At 41.3% G+C, this 13,553-nt stretch overlaps 1 protein-coding gene across 1 annotated transcript in view; it reads left to right on the plus strand.

Moving 5' to 3' along the window:
* Nucleotides 1–232: 232 nt before the first annotated feature.
* Nucleotides 233–13,553, plus strand: part of cfi (complement factor I) — a 96,587-nt gene continuing 83,266 nt past the window's right edge. The window contains exons 1-2 of the mRNA XM_059963344.1: nt 233–322; nt 4,862–4,909. Of these exons, the coding sequence (XP_059819327.1) occupies nt 260–322; nt 4,862–4,909 (111 nt within the window). The 5' untranslated portion in view covers nt 233–259. The remainder of the gene's footprint in view (nt 323–4,861; nt 4,910–13,553) is intronic.

Raw genomic sequence — 13,553 nt, forward strand, 5'->3', positions numbered from 1 at the left:
ATCTAAACTCGATAGTTACTTCAACACATAATGGGAATAGGAATTTGGCAAGCTTTGTTGGACCGAAAGGCCTGTTCTTATCAAAAACTTTCTAATGTTCTAACAAAACTGCTTTCAATGGTATCAGTGTTGGACTAGTCTGATAGCTGACTGCACTTACACAATGGTTGGTTGAAAATTAATCAGTCAACATTGATTTGGGGATGAAATTTGCTGTTTGTCAGTAGAGCAAGAAGGTTTTGTTGTAGTGGATGTTACCATGATTCTCCCTGTGCCTGTACTCCTTCTGATGTGCTTCTTTGTCACTGCAGATGAACAAAAGGTAAAACAAACTTTAACTGATAATAATTATGATGAATTCAGTTGATTTCTCTGTGATAGCTAGTGGCTTTAGTGATCCCAAGAATGTGCATTGAATGCTGCGATGTTGAGCGTAACGGATCTGCAAGGTTTGTAACTTTGTCCAAGGTCCCTGTCTTGTTGGCAGGTAGGAGGTTCTAACTTCTTCAATGAGTCTCAGTTACAAAGTTTTCCCATTAGCATTTACAAGTCAAACCCTTGGCTCTATACAGTTTCAATTTTAGTTATTTTCTGTTAGTTGTTTTTATTAATTTCTCTGTTTGTTTATACTTGTGAACCATGCACGTGGCTTCTTTTCTTCCCTCCATTATTTGAGCACACGTTTGTCTTTTATAACTTTGGCTCATCTTACAGATGTCAGCCTTGTCATGTCTGTCACCATGTTAATTATCTAAGATTCAAGGACTATTTAATCTATTAATCCACTTTCTGCAATTGTTCAATTTGGTCTTCTCCCAGCAATATTATGTTTATTTTCCAGCACCATCTACTTGGTTACCTCCCTTTGCTCAGTTTTCACAAAAAAGATGCACAGCTGAAGAACTTCTTCCCCAGTTTATCTGTTGTTGAAACTTTCATCTACGCATTGCTACCTCTAGACTTGACTCTTTTCCAAAACTCTTCTGGCCTGTTTCCCATGTTCTATCATCCATTAACCTGAGATTACCCAAATCTGTTTCACGTGTTTCAGACTTGCACAACTGCTGCTTATCTCGACACTTAACAGAGGATGCCGAGTCAGCAACATCTTGCTTACATTATAGATATCTGCATTCCTCAGTTTTGATCTTTTGCTCACACAGCTTAATCACTCAAATTCTTACTACAGAAGCTTAGTATCTTTCCCTCTTTTTCAGGTGTTTCATCACTTTGGCCCAGCTCATAAACTACCTACCTAAATAGCACTTTGTATATCTTGTTGGGAACTTTCGTCTAAAACCATCAGTGTCTCAAGATGTCTTCCGATGTTAAACGCACAATGGAAGTTCCAATTGTTGAAAAATCAAACTCTCATTAAATGTTATCAACATCTCCCAAGTTACTGACTCTGATCTATAATTTTCAAAGCAGAAAGGTGACAAAATTTGATTTGAAATAAATATTCTAAGATATAATTCTTATTAAATGTGACCTGTGCATGTTTGTCCAACCCTGCCATTGTTGTTCCCATTACCTGCTGCATCATGCTTCACAAATGCAGAATGACTTGGCACACAGCTCTTTCAGTTTGTCTTCTTGGATTGTGTGATCCCAACATAACCCCTTGGGGAATAAAATTTATATCTTCAAGTAAAAGAATTTAGTGTGAGAAATTCTATCTTGCCTTTTAGAACTTCCACTAGAAAGAAAAATTACAGCTCATTTCTCATTCATTTTTGAGAAAGAATAAGCATTAGTTGTGTGGTACAAACTACCAGAGCAATGGAAAGCTTGATCAAACAGAGGAAATGTGGGTCTTGCTTTGAGTTGAACATGGAGCAGTGCATCACAGGCACAGGCATGGGCCTTTAGCCTGCGATGCCTACAATAAAATACAGCCAATTTCCCCTTATTCTCTGAACATTTATGTGTGCATCCAGCTTCTTAAATGCTATCATCTGGCTCCACTATTACCCCTACTTGCCCTTTTAACTCCTTTAAACTTTCTCCTTCTCACCTTAAATACATGGGCTCAAGTATTTAATGTTTCTATACCAGGAAAATAGTTTCTGACAGTCTACCTTCCCATGGGTCTTCTAACTTTATAACTTTCTATCAGATCATCAGTCAGCCTTCAATGCTGCAGAGAAAACAACCCAAGTTTGTCCAACTTCTCATTATAGCTCAAACCCTCTAATCCAGACAGCATTCCCCAAAACTTTTAATTCCACACATTTTAATTCCACGTCCCATTCCCATTCTGATGTGTCTATCCATGGCTTCCTTTACTGTCAAGTTGAAGCCACACTCAGGTTGGAGGAGCAACACCTTATATTCTGTCTGGGTAGCCTCCAACCTGATGGCATGAACATTGATTTCTCTAACTTCCGTTAATGCCCCTCCTCCCCTTCTTACCCATCCCCTATTTATTATTTCCTCCTCCCTTTTTACTCTCCTTTTTTCCCTCTCTCTGCCCCTCTCACAATCACTCCTTGCCTGCTCTCCATCTCCCTCTGGTGCTTTCTTTCTCCCCAGGCCTCCCGTCCCATGATTCTTTCCCTTCTCCAGCTCTGTATCCCTTTTGCCATTCAACTTTCCAGCTCTTAGGTATTTGAGCTGTACATAGCCGCACAGTCATGAGTATAGAGAGAGTAGAGCAGTGGGCTAAGCACACACCCCTGAGGTTCGCCAGTGTTGATCATCAGCGAGGAGGAGATGTTATCACCAATCCACACAGACAGTGGTCTTCTGGTTAGGAAGTCGAGGATCCAATTGCAGAGGGAGGTACAGAGGACCAGGTTCTACAACTTATTTATCAGGATTGTGAGAATGATGGCATTAAATGCTGAGCTTTAGTCGATGCATCCTGATGTAGGTGTTTGTATTGTCCAGGTAATCTAAGGCCGTGTGAAGAGCCATTGAGATTACATCTGCCGTAGACCTATTGTGATAGGCAAATTGCAGTGGGTGCAGGTCCTTGCTGAAGCAGGAGTTAATTCCAGCCATAACCAACTTCTCAAAGCATTTCATCACTGTAGATGTCATTGCTACTGGGCAATAGTTATTAAGGCAGCTCACAATACTCTTCTTGAGCACTGATATACTTGTTGCCCTTTTGAAGCAGGTGGGAACTTCTGACCATAGCAATGAGAGGTTGAAAATGTCTTTGAATACACCCACCAGTTGGTTGGCACAAGTTTTCAGAGCCTGACCAGGTACTCCACCTTGTGAGTGTGCACCTTTCTGAAAGACAGCCTGACATTGGGCTTCAGGTAGTGATCACAGGGTTACCGGGCACAGCAGGGATCCTCACAGCTGTAGTTATATTCTTATTTTTTAAGTGAGCATAAAAGGCGTGAAACTTGTCTGGAAGTGAAGCATTTATGAAGTTGGGTTTTGCTTTGTAGGAAGTAATAGACTGCCAGAGTTAATGTGTGTCTGATGTCACCTCCAACCTCGCTCGGAATTGTTTCTTTGCTCTTGAAATAGTCCTCTGCAGGTCAGACCTGCAGAGATCCACACGTTCCCCACATTCACTTACACGCACTAGGGGAAATTTACAGTGGCCAGTTAACATACCAACCCACAGATCTTTGGGATGTAGGAGGAAATGTGAAGCCCACACTGTCACAGGAAGTACATGCAAACTCCACTCAGAAAAAAGCCGAGGTCAGAATGAAACCCACTCTCTGTTGGTGTAAGGTAGCAGCCCTACTCACTCTGCACTGTGTCGCCCATCAGAAGCCATTTCTGTCACTTCAATCTTACAAGCTTTTGGTGAGAATTGAACCCAAGACTCTGCTGCTGGGAGGTAGCAGTGTCACTGTGCACACCATCAGTATCAATTTCTGTCGCTGTCTTGCAACAGGGTCAGTCTCTTCAAAGTGCTCTTCCGCTGGTATTCCCTAAGCTTAGGTCAAATACTGACACCTCACTGGTTGGATGATCTACCTCTATGCGTTGAAAAAGGACAAGAAATTTGATGGAATGAAACTGGGACCAAAAGAGAGGGATGTTCCAACGTTTACTGTATGCAGTCAAAAGGACATTCAATTTCATTGTTATTTCACCAGATAGTGGCTGTGCACCTTGTGAGCCTTCAGTGATACACTCTATTCTCACTTGCAGATCATTACTGTACTGAGAAAGCCTCTATCAAAGGCAGAAATGGTATTCTTTGTGTTCTGTAAAATAGCAAATCGTCCCTCCTCATTCTCTTCCTGTTGCATTTGTTGCTCTTTTTAAAAGCTGGCAGGATGAATCAATGGGCCCTAAGGTAGTCCTGGTGGAATATAAAACAAATTTTACCATCATTATTAATAATGCCTTGCATATTTACCCTGTCCAATGACATAGTGTCATTACAGCCCCACAACGTTCTACTTCTTTTCTCCAGTGCATTTCAAATAAAACTCATCTACCAGAGGAAAGGCCACGTAATCAGAAAGACAACAAAATTCCCTTTATAAATACATTTTATAATTTTATTAGGACAAAAAATTAAGTCTCATCAATACATGGTTTACCTACAGAAATTAGATTGACTCTTAACTGCCGTCTGGTTTGTTTAAGACCAATTAGAAATGGGAATGAAATGTGAACATTGGCTGCAAAAAGTGAATCATAGAAGAAGTAAAACTTCTGTTACTCTAAGAAGAACTTATGAGTAGAACTTATATATATAATTATATACTTATACTTATGTATAAGTAGAACTTATGTTACTCTATCAGCATGAGGGGATTGCTGGAGTTGTAAAAATATTATGGTGTGTATGTTCTTGATTAACTTATGCCAGAGTTAGCAAAGACCTTCTCATGGCTAATCTGCTTATGGGAAAATAATATCTATTTTTTATCAGAAACTGTCAACAAATCAGAACGCACTGGACAATAATGCCACCTCAGCAGTAAGTCTCTGTTTTAAGATTTATTTTTTATTTAAATAATCATATCTTGAAATGTTCATTGAAGACATTATAGCAGTTATGATTCTGCAGACATGTTACAGTTTACTGTTATTTGTCCTTATATGGGCAGAATTTCCACTTATGAAAACAATATGTGTTGAGGGAAAATAAGTATCGATTGAATAGTATCAGAGTGATGAACAATTTGGCAAAGCAAGAAGAAATCTTGATTTTGGTTGAACCAAGAACAGTACAGCAACGCCACAACGCAATGAAAAATTAAACTAAAATTCTTCCTGTCTATGGTCCATGTACTCCCATCTGTGAATGTTCTTGTGTGTATCTAATAGACCCTTAAATGCCACCATCATCTCTGGTTTCACCATTACCTCTGGCACCTTCCCTGGAAGAAAGCCCAATGATCCAAAACTCTTACTTCCTCCCTCCTACACCAACTCCTTAGCCACATTTTAAATTGGATGATCTTCCTATCTCTGGCCTCATGAGCAAGTGGCATGGGTAGCAATCCAGCCATCAGTACCCTGGAGGTCCTGCCCTTTAACTTAGCACCTGTTTTCCTGAACTCACTTTGCAGAACCTCATCACCCTTCTTACCTATGTCATTGGTACCTAATGGACATTGAACTTTGGCTGCTCACGGTCCCTTTTAAGAGTGATGTATAGAAAGTTCTTTGCAAATTTAAATTCAATTCCTCTATAACATCTATTATCATATGGAGGACTGTGTTTTATTGAATATGTAACCAAGCATTACCTTGGCAGAGAAAGTTACTGGGCAAAAGCTGGAAGATCAGATTAATAAAATGGGTGCCCACTGATCAGCATGTGTGCGTTGGGTTTAAAGGCCTGTTGCCATGCTGTTTAATTCTATTATAACAAATAGGAGGGATGTGGTATACTTAGAATTTCAGAAGACCTTTAACTTAAAGCTCAAGAAAAAGCTAAATGAACTATTGTAGCTATATACTGATCTGGACTGAAGACTGGTTAATGCACAGAAAACAGAACGTGCTAATAAACAGGTTTCAATTCCCGTGAGTTATTTGGATGATAAAGATGCAGAACTGTATACCTATGTTTGCTGATGATTAAAACAAATTGTAATATGAACTCTGAGGAGGTGTTGTCACTTCAGAGATAACTTTTAAATTGCAGAGACTGATGGGTGTTGCTTTGCAAAAAGGCCGTGGTATCCCTAGGTATTCCTAAGCTTAGGAAAACAGTCAAAGTCAAAATTGAGTTGCTTGTCATATGCACAAGTACATAAGGTTGTTGGAGTAGGAGATTTTAACATTCCGCAAATCGACTGGAACTCCCATAGTGTAAAAGGACTAGATGGGATAGAGTTTGTCAGATTTGTTCTGGAGAGTTTTCTTTATCAGTACATAGAAGTCCCAAAGAGAGAGCGTGCAAGAGAGATCTGCTATTAGGGAATGAGACAGACTAGGTGACAGAGGTTTGTTATAAGTAAAGTTCAAAGTAAATTTATTATTGAAGTCCATATATATCACCATGAACAATCCTGAGATTCAATTTTTGCAGCCATTCTCATGAAAACTATAGAATAATTACCATAACAGAACCAATGGGAGGTGTCCAATTAGGACATTCAACCAGAATGCAGAAGTCAACGAACTGCAAATATTAAAAGAAGAAATAATAGTGTTACGCCCATGGCCCGCTCCTTTTTGAGAATCACTATTAATTCAGGTCAGGAGACCCAGGAGATGAGAATGTCCTGGCCCCTCGGCGATACAAAGCTACGGGAAATGGCCATTGTCTCTTGGAGACGGAATTGCATATTGAGTACGGTGCTATTTATTCGAAGCCCTCAGGGAGTGACCAAAAGTGGGCTGGTTGAGGGGAGGCATCATTCCACCCTGATTGACATCTGAGACCCCGTGAGTGGGGATAAAAGCGGGTCTGTGGGAACAGCCCCTCAGGCGCACCAGAAGAAATGCTCAAGATCCTGTAACAGCGTAATAGCGAAAGCCGGTGGAAAGCCACGTGCGTCCTTTTCCATTTGCCTTGGAATTAGTGGGCCTTGCCACAGAAGAACAGCTTTAGCTAACAACAAAGGGGAAATCAGCCCCCCAACGACTCTCGAAGGATTGACATCATAAAAGGAATGGGCAAGTTTTAATCCGTCTCTCTCTCCAACCAAAAGCTGCAGCTTGAATGAACTTGAGTGACTTTTAAATTTCCTTCGGACAATACATTAACCTCTAGACAACGATAGAGCTATTTCTTATTGATTATTATTATAACCGCGCTTTTAGATTTAGTATTGATGACTTATATTATCTGTATGTTTGCATTGATATTATTTTTGTGTATTTTGTCAATAAATACTGTTAAAAATAGTACCATCAGACTTCAACGGACCTCTCTATCTTTGCTGGTAAGTGACCCAGTTACGGGGTACGTAAAAATAATAACAAATAAATAAGCAATAAATATTGAGAACATGAATTGAAATGTCCTTCAAAGTGAGTCCATGGGTTGTAGGAAAGTTTCAATGTTGGGTTAAGTGAAGTTGAATTAAGTTATCCCCTTAGGTTCAAGAGCCTGATGGTTGAGGTGTAATAACTGTTCCTGGACCTGGTGATGTGACCTTGAGGCTCCTGTACCTTCTTCCTGATAACAGCAGTGACGAGAGAACATGTCCTGGATAGCGGGGGTCCCTGATGATGGGTGCTAATTTCCTACAATAGCGTTTCATAAAGATGTGCTCAATGGTTGGGACGGCTTTATCCATGATGGACTGGGCTATGTCCATTACTTTTTGTGGGATTTTCCATTTAAGGGTATCAGTGTTTCCATACCAGACTGTGATACAACCAGTCAATGTACTCTCCACTACTCATCTACAGAAGTTTGTCCAAGTTTTGTCATGATAAATCTCCACAAACTCCTTTGGAAGTAGAAACGCTGCTGTGCTTTATTCATAATTGCACATGTGCCGGGGCTAGGACAGGTCCTCCAATATCACCTAGGAACTTAAAGCTGCTGACCCTCTCCAGCTCTGATCCTCTGATGAGGACTGGCTCATGGACCTCTGGTTTTCTTTTCCAGATTTTATAGTCATCTCCTTGGTCTTGCTGACACTAAGAAGTTGTTGTTGTGACACCAATCAGCCAGATTTCCAATATCCCTCCTATATGTTGATTCATCACCACACTTCATTTTGCCTGTGACAATGGTGTCATCAGTAAACTTGATGATGACATTGGAGTTGTGCTTAGTCTCACAGTCATAGGCGGAAAGCAAGGAGAGCAGGGAACTAAGCACACAGCAATTATGGTGCACCTATGCTGATGGAGATCATGTTATCGTCAACCCAAATTAACTGGAGTTTGCAAGTGGGGAAATCCAGGATCCAGTTGTATAAGGAGATATTGAGGCCAAAGTCTTGATTAGTTTTGAGGGGTTGATGGTATTAAATGCTAAGCTGTAATTAATAAAGAGCATCGTGATATATGCCTCTCAGGCAGGAGTTGATATGTTTCAACAGCAACCTCATAAATCACTTCACCTCCATGGATTTAAGTGCTAATGGCTGATAATCGTTGAGGCAGGTCACCACATTCTTTTTGGCTTCGGTATGATTGAAGCCTGCCTAAGGTGAGGGATTAAGATCTCAGTGAACACATTATCCAGTTGTGGGGGTACACTTTGCATCTGGTGATCATAATGTCACTAGTTTCAAAGTAATTCAGATTCAGATTCAGTTTATTGTCATTTAGAAACCACAAATGCAATGCAGTTAAAAAATGAGACAATGTTCCCCCAGAATGATATCACAAAAGCATATGACAAAACAGACTACACCAGAAAATCCACATAATGTTTGGCAATCCCCAATCAGTAGTCCGGAGAGGCTGCTGCATATTAATATCGCGCTACCATCTAGCGCGTTCCCCGGAAAGGAGCTCCAAATCCACCAGACAAAAACTAAAGCTACAGACCTGCACAAAACCACATAATTACAACATATAGTTACAACAGTGCAAACAATAGCATAATTGATAAAAAAAACAGACTATGGGCACAGTAAAGGTGTTAAAGGACTGTAAGTTCAAAAGAAATCACCACAGTTTCCACAAGTTCCCAGGGTCCTGACAGACTTGCCATCCCACGCCAGCGGCAGAAGGGAATATCCCCACTTTGGACTTCCACGGCACTGCCCAACTCAAACTCACAGACGCAGCATACAATGGATGCTCCATTGAAACCAGCCTCGCAGATGCAGCACACCAAAAGCAACCTGAGTCCGTCAAACGTCCAAGCTGACAACCATCCCCTCCGGCACAGCTTCTCCGAGCACCATCCTCTGCCAAGCGTATTAAGACAGCCCTGCCAACGGCCATCAGCAACGCGACCCCGAGGACTAGGGGCCTGTTCTTCCCAGCAGAGTCCCGGACCTCACAGCAGCAACAGCAACGAAGGAGGTCTTCCTGGAGATTTCCCGATGTTTCTCCGTGCTTCCATATCCATTTTCAATCGATTATGATTGCACACGGCACCCCACTTCACAAATAACAGATAATCAGTTCCGGAGTGGCCACTGCAAGCTGCGTCGCGCCGCCATCTATTATGGAAATGGATAGGTCTGGTCCACAGGATGAGATTCTAAGTTGGAGAAAGGCTAGTTTTGATGATATCAGAAAGAATCTAGCAAGTGTGGATTGGGACAGGCTGTTTTCTGGCAAAAGTGTACTTGGTAAGTGGAAGGCTTGGTAAGTGAAATTTTGAGAGCATAAAGCTTGTAAGTGCCTGTCAGAATAAAAGGTAAAGATAACAGGTTTAGGGAGCCTTGGTTTCCAAAAGATATTGAGGCCCTGGTTAAGAGAAAAAAAGAAGGCACCTAGCAGGTATTGGCAGGTAGGTAGTCATGGAGTATAAGAAATGAAAGAGAATTTTTAAGAAAGAAATCAGGGGGCTAAAAGAAGGCATGAAGTTGCCCTGGCAGACAAGGTGAAGGAGAATCCTAAGGGATTCTATAGATATGTTAAGAGCAAAAGGATTGCAAAATTGGTCCAGTGGAACATCAGAATGGTAATCCATCTGTGGAGCCAAAAGAGGTATGGGAGATCGTCAATGAATTTCATGCATCTGTATTTCCTCAGAGACAGACACAGAGTCTTTAGAATATGGAAGCAAAGCAGCAGCAAGGTTATCAGACCCTATACAGATTACGAGAGGAAGTGTTTCCTGTCTTGAGGCAAATTAGGGTGGATAAGTCTCCCGTGCTTGACAAGGTGTTCTCTCGGTTCCTGTAGAAGAGAAGTGCAGAAATTGCAGATGCCCCAGCAGAGATATTCAAATCATCCTTAGTGACAGGTGAATTACCAGAGGACTGGAGGATAGCTAATGCTGTTTTGCTGTTTAAGAAAGGTTCTAAGAATAAACCAGGAAATTATAGGGCAGTGAGCCTATAACGTGGGAAAATTATTGGAAGGTATTCTAAGGGACTGGATATATTAGTACTTAGATAGATACAGAATGATTAACGATAGTCAGCATAGATTTGTGTGTGGTAAAACGTGTCCAACCAATCTTATAGTTTTTCGTGGAAGTTACCAGGAAAGTGATAAAGGCAGTGGATATTGTGTACATCAACATTAGCAAAGCATTTGACAAAGTCTTGCATGGGAGGTTGGTCAGGAAGGTTCGTAAAATGAGGTCGTAAATTGGATTAGACAGAGAGCGATAGTAGAAGATTGCCTCTCTGACTGGAGGTCTGTGACTAGTGGAGTGCTGCAGGGGTTAGTGTTGGGTCAGTTATTGATTGTCATTTATATCAATGATCTGGATGATAATGTGGTTAAGCTGATCAGCAAATTTGCGGATGACACCGAGATTGGGGTGTAGACAGACAGACAGACTTTATTGATCCTGAAGGAAATTGGGTTTCATTACAGTTGCACCAACCAAGAATAGTGTAGAAATATAACAAAATAAAACCAGAATAATTAAATAATAATAAGTAAATTATGCCAAGTGCAAATAAGTCCAGGACCAGCCTATTGGCTCAGAGTGTCTGACATTCCGAGGGAGGAGTTGTAAAGTTTGATTACCACAGGCAGGAATGGCTTCCTATGACACTCAGTGTTGCATCTCGGTGGAATGAATATCGACAGCAGACAGCGAGGAAGGATTTGGACCAACTGGAAAATAGCAGATGGAATTTAATGCAGGCAAGTGTGAGGTGTTGCACTTCAGTAGTACCAAGCAGGGTAGGTCTTACACAGTGAATGGTAGTGTACTGAGGAGTGTGGTAGAACACAGGGATTGGGGAATACAGGTCCATAAATACATTTCTTAAATGCATCTATTTTAATGCTAGGAGCATTGTAAGAAAGGTGGATGAGCTTAGAGCATGGTTTGATACCTGTAAATATGATGTTGTAGCTATTAGTGAAACATGGTTGCAGGAGGGGTGTGATTTGCAACTAAATATTCCTGGATTTCGTTGCTTCAGGTTTGATAGAATCGGAGGGGCAAGAGGAGGAGGTGTTGCGTTGCTTGTCAGAGAAAATATTATAGCGGTGCTTTGGCAGGATAGATTAGAATGTCATGGTCAGGTCCGAAGCCCGGATTCCGGTTCACGGTCTGGTCCGCGGACTCCGGTCTGCAGGTCCTCCAACTGTCCCTCGTTTCAGCTTGGACTCAAGACTTTGCACCTGATGTCCATCTGTTGGCTGTGAATATAAGGGGGTCTGCGATTGAGTGTAGTTGGGGTGTTGTCCTGTCAGCTCTTGAATTGAGGAATGGAAAAGGTATAGTAACACTTATAGGGGTGCATTATAGATCACCTAATGCAGAGTGAATTGGAGGAGAAAATTTGCAAGGAGATAGCAGATATTTGTAGTAAGCACAGGGTTGTGATTATGGGAGATTTTAATTTTCCACACATAGACTGGGAAGCCCATTCTGTGTTACATACCCCGTAACTAGGTCACTTACCAGCAAAGATAGAGAGGTCCGTTGAAGTCTGATGGTACTATTTTTAAAAGTCTTTATTTACAAAGGGGCACAAAAATAAGATTAATACAAACATTTAGATAATATACATCGTCACTACTTAATCTAAAAGCACAGGTCTAATAATAACCATCAATAAGAAACAGCTCGATTGTTTGTCTAGGGGATAATATATTGTCCGATGGAAATATAAAAGTCACTCAGTTCCTGCAGGCCTTTGGGGACCGCTGGGTTTTCACTTGTTGGAGAGAGAGAGAGATTGGTGAGAAAAGAAACTTGCCCGGGTCTTTTATGAAGCGAATCCGTTGAATCAGGGGAGTGGGCTTTCCCGTTGTTAGCTAAAAGCTGGTTTCCGTGGTTCCAGCCATCAATTCCAGCCATGGAATCAAACGCATGTTGCTTCCTTCAAATGGCTTCCCGCTACTATGGGATCGTTAGCATTTCTTCTGGTGTGTCTAAAGGGGTTGTTCCCCCAGACCTTCTTTTATACTTCCTCATGGGGTCTCCGATGTCAATCAGGTTGGGATGATGCAATTTCTCTCTCAACCAGCCCACTTTGCCCGAGGGCTTCCACGTAGCATAGGCCCCAATCCACAAATGTGGTCTCCAGGACACAATGGTCAATGTCGCGTTATTTTGCATCGCTGGGGAACGAGGCATCCGGCACGTCTCTCTCCCATTTCCTGGGTCTACTGACCCCCCCCCCCCAACTAGTGCTCTTGCGATTCTCACAAAGGAGGGGGCTGCGGACATAACATCTGTAAAAGGGCTGGATGGTTTGGAGTTTGTAAAATGTGTGCAGGATAGTTTTTTGCAGCAATACATAGAGCATACTAGAGAAGGGACAGTGTTGGATCTCCTGTTAGGGAATGAAATAGGTCAGGTGACAGAGGTATGTGTTGGGGAGCACTTTGATCACAATGCCATTAGTTTCAATATAGTTGTGAAGAAGGATAGGACAGGACCCAGAGTTGAGATTTTTGATTGGAGAAAGGCTTACTTTGAGGAGATGTGAAAGGATTTGGAAGGAGTGGATTGGGACAATTTGTTTTATGGGAAGGATGTAATAGAGAAATGGAGGTCATTTAAAGGTGAAATTTTGAAGGAACAGAATCTTTATGTTCCTGTTAGGTTGAAAGGAAAGGTTAAAAGTTTGAGAGAGCCATGGTTTTCAAGGGATATTGGAAACTTGGTTCAGAAAAAGAGAGAGATCTACAATAAATATAGGCAGCATGGAGTAAATGGGGTGCTCGAGGAATAGAAAGAATGTAAGAAGAATCTTAAGAAAGAAATTAGAAAAGCTAAAAGAAGATACGAGATGGCTTTGGCAAGTAAGGTGAAAATAAATCCGAAGGGTTTCTATAGTGATATTAATAGCAAAAGGATAGTGAGGGATAAAATTGGTCCCTTAGAGAATCAGAGTGGACAGCTATATGTGGAGCCGAAAGAGATGGGGGAGATTTTGAACAATTTCTTTTCTTCGGTATTCACTAAGGAGAAGGATATTGAATTGTGTAAGGTAAGGGAAACAAGTAAGTCTCCGGGTCCTGATATGATATTCCCTAGGACTTTGAGGGAAATTAGTGTAGAAATAGCAGGAGCTCTGACAGAAATATTTCAAATGTCATTAGAAACG

This window comes from Hypanus sabinus, chromosome 3 (assembly GCF_030144855.1).
Source record: "Hypanus sabinus isolate sHypSab1 chromosome 3, sHypSab1.hap1, whole genome shotgun sequence".
Classification (NCBI taxonomy): domain Eukaryota; kingdom Metazoa; phylum Chordata; class Chondrichthyes; order Myliobatiformes; family Dasyatidae; genus Hypanus; species Hypanus sabinus.